Source organism: Lolium rigidum, chromosome 3, assembly GCF_022539505.1.
Source record: "Lolium rigidum isolate FL_2022 chromosome 3, APGP_CSIRO_Lrig_0.1, whole genome shotgun sequence".
NCBI lineage: Eukaryota > Viridiplantae > Streptophyta > Magnoliopsida > Poales > Poaceae > Lolium > Lolium rigidum.
The window spans coordinates 354,037,316-354,043,801 of NC_061510.1; the positions used below are offsets into that span (position 1 = coordinate 354,037,316).

General features: G+C 53.3%; 1 protein-coding gene and 1 pseudogene across 1 annotated transcript; both read left to right on the forward strand.

Annotated features, from left to right (window-relative positions):
* Nucleotides 1-621: 621 nt before the first annotated feature.
* LOC124700326 lies at nucleotides 622-1,190 on the forward strand. The gene has a single exon (XM_047232477.1). The coding sequence runs from the start codon at nucleotides 729-731 to the stop codon at nucleotides 1,017-1,019; it is 291 nt and encodes a 96-aa protein (XP_047088433.1). The 5' UTR covers nucleotides 622-728; the 3' UTR covers nucleotides 1,020-1,190.
* A 4,221-nt stretch (nucleotides 1,191-5,411) lies between these two features.
* On the forward strand, nucleotides 5,412-6,028 carry LOC124700327 (annotated as a pseudogene).
* Nucleotides 6,029-6,486: the final 458 nt, after the last annotated feature.

A 6,486-nucleotide genomic window follows, 5' to 3' on the forward strand; every position in this document is an offset into this window, starting at 1 on the left:
AATTTAGTCGGATCCCCCGAGCAGACGCGGCTCACGCTTCCCTGCCACTCGGACGACCTTGCCGAGCAGGCCGGCCTTCAGCTTGCCGAAACGCGCTCTGCGCTCCCCTGCCGACGCGCCTTGCGATTTCCTACCGCCCGAATCACCTCTCCCGACGGGCGCCGCCGTGAGACCGGAGCGGGGCGCAAGAGAAGGAAGGTTGAAAAATACGGAAACCGTATAAACTGAACATGTATCGTGGCAGGTGCAGTATTATGGGACTTGGTGGGAGGGCAAAACCGTCCAACGAAAAGTTGGACGAAAATTCTGGCAGAAACCTTAGCTCCTTTATTATTAGGTATAGGTATAGACTTACGTGGTCGTCGCGTCGGGCCAGGGCGTCTCCGTGCGTGGTCAAACCGCATGCGCTCGCTAGTCCCGTTATAACTTTCCAGCACCAACCACTGCCGTCCGGCCTAAACCCGACCCGAAAGCAACGGGGCCACGTTTAAAGGGTCAAAGCTTCCGCGAGACGAAAGCCACGCGAAACACACCACCACCGCGCGCCGCGGAGCCCCGTTTCCCAGCTGCCCAGCTATATAGCCACCGCTACCAATTCCCCCCTCTCCCCGTGCTAAACCAAAGCACACACGCAGCCGGATCAAGCTCAACCTCAAAGCCACCGCTCCTCTCCTTGTTCCCTCGGCAAAGACACCGTCAAACACAGCAGGAATTCGACCGATCGATCCATGGCGGCCCGGTACGTGGAGATGCTGGACATGGGCGTGCGCATCGCCGCCAGGTTCCACTCCCACTGCCCGCAGACCGCGCGCATGTACTACAAGCCGCCGCAGTCCACCTCCTCCTCCTCGGCCGCGGGCGCCTCCACGGATCGGAAGGCCTCTGGCTTCGACCACGAGGCTGCGGCCGCCGCTGCCTTCCGGCCCTTCGCCGCCACGTCGCAGGCGGGGCTCAGCGCCGGCATGCAATCTGGTTTCGGCTTTGACACCGCGCAGGTCCTCATCTACGAGGTCGTATGAGGAATTCAGGACTCGAAACAGCGACGGCTAGCTAGGAATTAGTTCTTCGGGAGAGACTTCTGGGATGAGGATTTTTTGACACCTGTGATCGAGTAGCTACAATTCTGTAACACCATTCTTTAATTCGTTTATGCCCTCGTGGCAATTGATCAAAGAAACATGGTTTTCTTGCTTGCACCTGTCATGGTGATCTTGTCTGTTGTTGGACTGCCAAATCTGTCGCCGCCGTGCATCGAAGTCTTAGTTCGAGAAACGGCAAACAGGTTTTAAGTTACTGAGAGCATCTCCAGCCGCGTCCCCCAAATCGCGCCGGATTGAGCGTTTGGAGGACGTGTTTTGTTCGTGCCGACTTTGGAGGACGGCGCTCCCCAGCCGCGTCCCCCAAACGTCGCCCCAAATGAATTTTGGTGCACAAAAATAAAGGTTTTCATTCAATTTTGATTATATATTACAAAGTTTGAATGAAAACGGCTAGATTTCATCTAAACCTACACTACTGACCGCCCGGCGGTGCGTTCGACGGCCCCGCCTCGTCGTCGCCTCCCCTACGCCGCAGCTCCTCCTGCGCGCGCTTCCTCTCCTTGCGTTCGGCGTTGGGCCGACGGCTCCGTTCCCGCCGCGCGTCCTCCTCCGCCCTCCCCTGCTGCGCCGCCTGGAGGGAGAGCTCGATGGCGCGTAGAATCTGCGCCTCTTCGCGGGCACGGGCGTCGTCCTGGAGCTTCTTCTCCGACTCAAAAGACTCGACGAGCGCCCGTTGCTGATCGGCCGTCTCGTCCGGGTGCGGCCCGTCGTCGTCGGACCACTCGAACTCGTCGGCATCGTCGTCCTCCACCTCGGTCTCCTCCGCCTCGGCCTCCTTCTCCTCCATTGGCGCATCGTCCTCCACATCTGTTGGCGCCTCCATCATCGCCGCCGCCAACTGGTCCGCCCGCCTCCACCAGATCGCCGCCAGCGCCGCCTCCCGCTGCCGACGCTCCTCCTCCGCCAGCTGCCGCTGGTGCTCAATCGACTCCCGCCGCCGGCGCTCGATCGACTCCCGCCGATCTCGGTACGAGCGCATCCCGCTCGGCGAGCCGGCGCCGGCGCTCGTCAGCCCACCGCTGCTCCATCTCCGCCCGGTACCGGCACCGTCGCGCCTCCTGTCTCGTCGAGGCGTCAGACGCCGCAACGGTGGCGTCCTGCTGCTTCTGCCACGCTGCTGCCGCCGCGGCCTCACCAGCAGCGGGGCCGTGGGCGCAGAACGCCGCCAGATCCGCCGCATGCGCCGCCTCCCGCTGCTGGCGGGCCTGCTGCTGCATTGCCTCCCGCTGCTGCTGACGGTGTGCACGCCATCGCTCTTCCCGGGCCGCTGCTGAGGGGTCAGTGTCGACCTGCGTTTCCGGGACTACAAGTGGAGGAGACGGCGGTGGAGGGAAGTGGCCAGCGCCGGGGCGGTTCGCCATTGCTACTGGTGGTGGAGGAGACGGCGGTGGAGCGACGAGGGCTGTGTTTGTTGCCGGCGGGGTGTGGTGGCTACCATTGAGCCGGGAGACCTTTTATAGACGCCGGCGTCGGGAAGAAAGCGCGGGAACAGGCGAGAAGAGGCGGGAAGATCGCGCGGGAACGGGCGGTGACGTGTGAACGCCGGCGACGCGTGGAGGCTGCGCAGCACCGACGAGACGTCTCGCCTGCCCCTCCGTCGCCATTAAGGCAAAGATGCCGCCGTGTGTCACTGCGCGCGAATAACTTCCGTCGCGAGGTAGGCGACGGTTAGGTTAAAATTAACTGTGCCGCTGACGGGTCGGCCCCGCCACTCCCCGCCTCGCTTTTCGTTGTGTCCGGCGTGCCCGGAACGTCCCCTGTGGGACGGGGACGGGCTCGGAGCGCCAGACACCGTTTGGGAGCGCGCCGGACAAAAATGGGCTTTGGGGGACACGGCTGGAATGATCTTTTTGTCCGGCGCGCCCAAATCCCTTTGGGGGACGCGGCTAGAGATGCTCTGAGTTCGACTGCCAAGGATCGGCCAACTCCACAACACGATTTAGAAACAAAATCGAGGACGGAATTGGGCGAGCTTGGTTCGGTTGGGTATGGCTGGAGGATTATTCAACACGTCACATAGATGGCGCGTTCGGTTAAGTACAATTAGATTGATGCACTAGCTAATTTTTCAAAAGTTATAACGGTTGGAAATCGTTAGGTACGTGGGATAAACAGGCTGCAACTATTTTCAGATTAAATAGTGCGTTAGCCAGGTTTGATAGGACCTCCTGATTCTAATACCATATTAGATTGATGCACTAACCAAATTTTCTAAAACTCCGAACTCTTGGAAAGAGCTAGAATATATATTTAACAAGTATTAAAGGTTGTCTTCCTATCCCAATCTCAGGCTTGTCAGATATCTAAGTTTCATGGGCTTAATAGTGGTATGAAGGTAATGGTAGCTGATAATTCACGTACTTCGGTGTCTGCGCGGTGAGAATAGCAAACGGTCGGATAAGTAATTTCTATCTAGAGACTTGTGATGGTATCACTCATCTTAAGCATTTTTTTCTATTTACTATTTTTTTTATGTCCAGCGATGCTCGGAGCAAGGATAGGATAATAGATCCATGACGCATATTGTACGCATGCCATGGTGTCCTTTGGACGTATCACACATTTACATTGTGTATCTTATTAGTACATACATTATATGTGTGTTATTATTATCTTTATGATCTCACAACCATCTTTGCACGGTGAAACCTTTGATCCTAGCCTATTTTCATTCATTGGTAAAACATAAAATAAAAGAAAACATTGGTCCGGTGAAACAACATCTATATGAAGTCTAGAAGTCTCCATTGTAGTGATTTTACACCATTAGTATTCTTCCTGTGGATTCAATAAACAGAGGGTCTCTTAGAGAATAAGAAGAGTACTACAATCATATAATCACCGAATGTATCAAAAGGGTATAGAGCGATCTCAATAGTTTTTGAGTTTAAGTTTGGTAAAAGAAATGTATCGAAGCTGAAGTCTTTCACAGCATCACACACTGCCAACTTATTATTGAACCATTTTAGTTTTTTATGTTAGATTTATCATACAAATCCGACAAAGAATCAATATATACTTCCAGAGTTTGTCACATGCTTGAAACCATCAAGATACTTGTTTGGCCGTATAGTTTAGAGATCTTTAGCGTAAATAAGTATATACAATACAATTGTTAAAATTGTAAAAGTAATTCAAGAAGTAACTTTGGTTATAACATACAGTTGAGTACTCATTTTATGACAAAAATAAAAAATAAAATCTGAACCTACACATTAAAATGTGTAACAACACTGGGACTAAGATTTACCAACCTTGGTATGTAATTATTTATGCCAAAAAACTATACAATGCCAAAAACTAATCTTTTAAGTATAAAATTTTAGTATAAAATAATTTTAGTTCGTCCCAAGTCCATGTATTCATTGCACCTACATTGCCATGATGACCATTGTTATTGGTGTATAGGCTGAAATCATGGGAACACGCTAGGTTGTAGTAATAATGCGATTGGTTGGCCCGAAATTGAATAATCAGGAAGTCAACAAGAATTAGCCGTTGGAGATGAAGATTTGAGCGTGATATGTCGCTGGTATGAAGCAGATGGAAAAGCGAATGGTTTGGCCAGACATCAAATACGGCTAAATTATTGTCGGTGGAGTGGGGTTGGCGTAGCTCGTCGGGGCGCCGGAGTAGAACTGCTCCGTTGGAAAGGTCGCCGACGACCAGGAGGGCGTCGTCTCCTTGCGACTGCCGGATTTGGCCATGATTTAGATGTTTTTTTGGGTGGCGCCGCTGGCCAAAGCCGCCACCCGGCAGGGCCGCCGCCGGCAGGTGAGATGAAGAGCATGGCGCATGTTAGATGGAGAACAAGCAATGGAGATTGAGATGGGGGCAGGAAGATGGATGGGGAGCTCGGTAGGAAAGAGAAGTAGTACTCATACTTGACAAAGCCCACCACACCGGATCGATTTCCAATTAAGAAATCCTGTAGCGGGCTCGAAGTTACGGTAACCAGCTATGTTACTTGGTTTGCCTCTCTCCTCATTAAATCAGTGCCACATCAGCAAATTTGCTGAGTTGAACCCAATGTTACTGCTGAAATTATCCCCACTATGAGCAGTCTTAGTCCCGTTATAAGTTTCCAGCTCCAGCCACTGCCGTCCGACCTAAACAAGACCCGATAGTAACGGGGCCACGTTTAAAAGTCAAGCTTCAGCCGCACCGCCAGACGAAAGCCACGCGAAACACACCACCAACGCGCGCCGTTTCCCAGCTGCCTCCTCGCACAAAGCCTGCCGTAACCCAGCTACGTATATAACCAGCCCTCCGTTCCTCCCCTTCTTCCCGTGCCAAACCAAAGCACACAAGCGCGCAGCCGGATCAAGCTCAACCTCAAAGCCACCGCTCCTCTCCTTGTTCCCTCGGCAGATACACGGTCAAAGGCAGCAGGAATTCGACCGACCGATCCATGGCCGCCCGGTACGTGGAGATGCTGGACATGAGCGTGCGCATCGCCGCCAGGTTCCATTCGCACTGCCCGCGGACCGCCCGCATGTACTACAAGCCACCGCAGTCCGCCTCCTCTTCTTCCTCGTCCGCCGCGGGCGCCTCCACGGATCGGAAAGCCTCTGGCAGTCTGGCTTCGACCACGAGGCAGCGGCCGCCGCTGCCTTCCGGCCCTTCGCCGCCACCTCATCAGAGAGGTTCGGCCCCGGCGTGCAGTCGTCGGGGTTTGCCTTCGACACCGCGCATGTCCTCATCTACGAGGTCGTATGAGGAATTGAGGAAGAGGAACAAGGTTACTGGTATAGGGACGACTAGCAGTTCAGTTAGTTCTTCGTGAGAGACATCTGGGATGAGATTTTTTTGCGGCCAATGAATTGAGCGGCTATACTTATAGCTTAGTGGTCTGTAACATCATTCTTTAATTCGTTTACTGTTCCCTTGTGGGAATTGATCAAAGAAACGTGATTTTCTTGCTTGCACCTATCATGCTTCTTGTATGTTGTTCGACTGTCAAATCTGTCGCCGCCAAGCATCGAAAGTCTTGTTCGAGGATCGCCAAACAAGTATGTGTTCGGTTCCAGAACATGCAATGGAATGATTCCGTTTCAAGGTCATGGGACGGTTCCAACCCCGTGTTCGGTTCAGAAAAAAATGAAAAATTGAATGGTTCCAGATTATGTTCGATTGGAGGAATTGGGAACGGAACGGAATAGCCACAATGGTGCTTAAAATGCTAATAATTGTAATTAACGGTTGGCTCAAAATATTTGCACTTTTTTTCCAAAATCAAATTACATAGGTTAAATCTGGATAGCTAGCGCCGCCTAGCTTCCCAGCGCCGCCCCCGCTCGCATCCCCGCCGCCTGCAGCTTCCCAGCGCCGCCGCCGCGCCTGCTGTCCACCCCGCCCGGCGCCTGCAGTCCCCAAAATTGGGGCC

Bases quoted from the DNA above. Each gene is read 5' to 3' on its own strand.
- LOC124700326 (XM_047232477.1), top strand. From the start codon at position 729: ATGGCGGCCCGGTACGTGGAGATGCTGGACATGGGCGTGCGCATCGCC.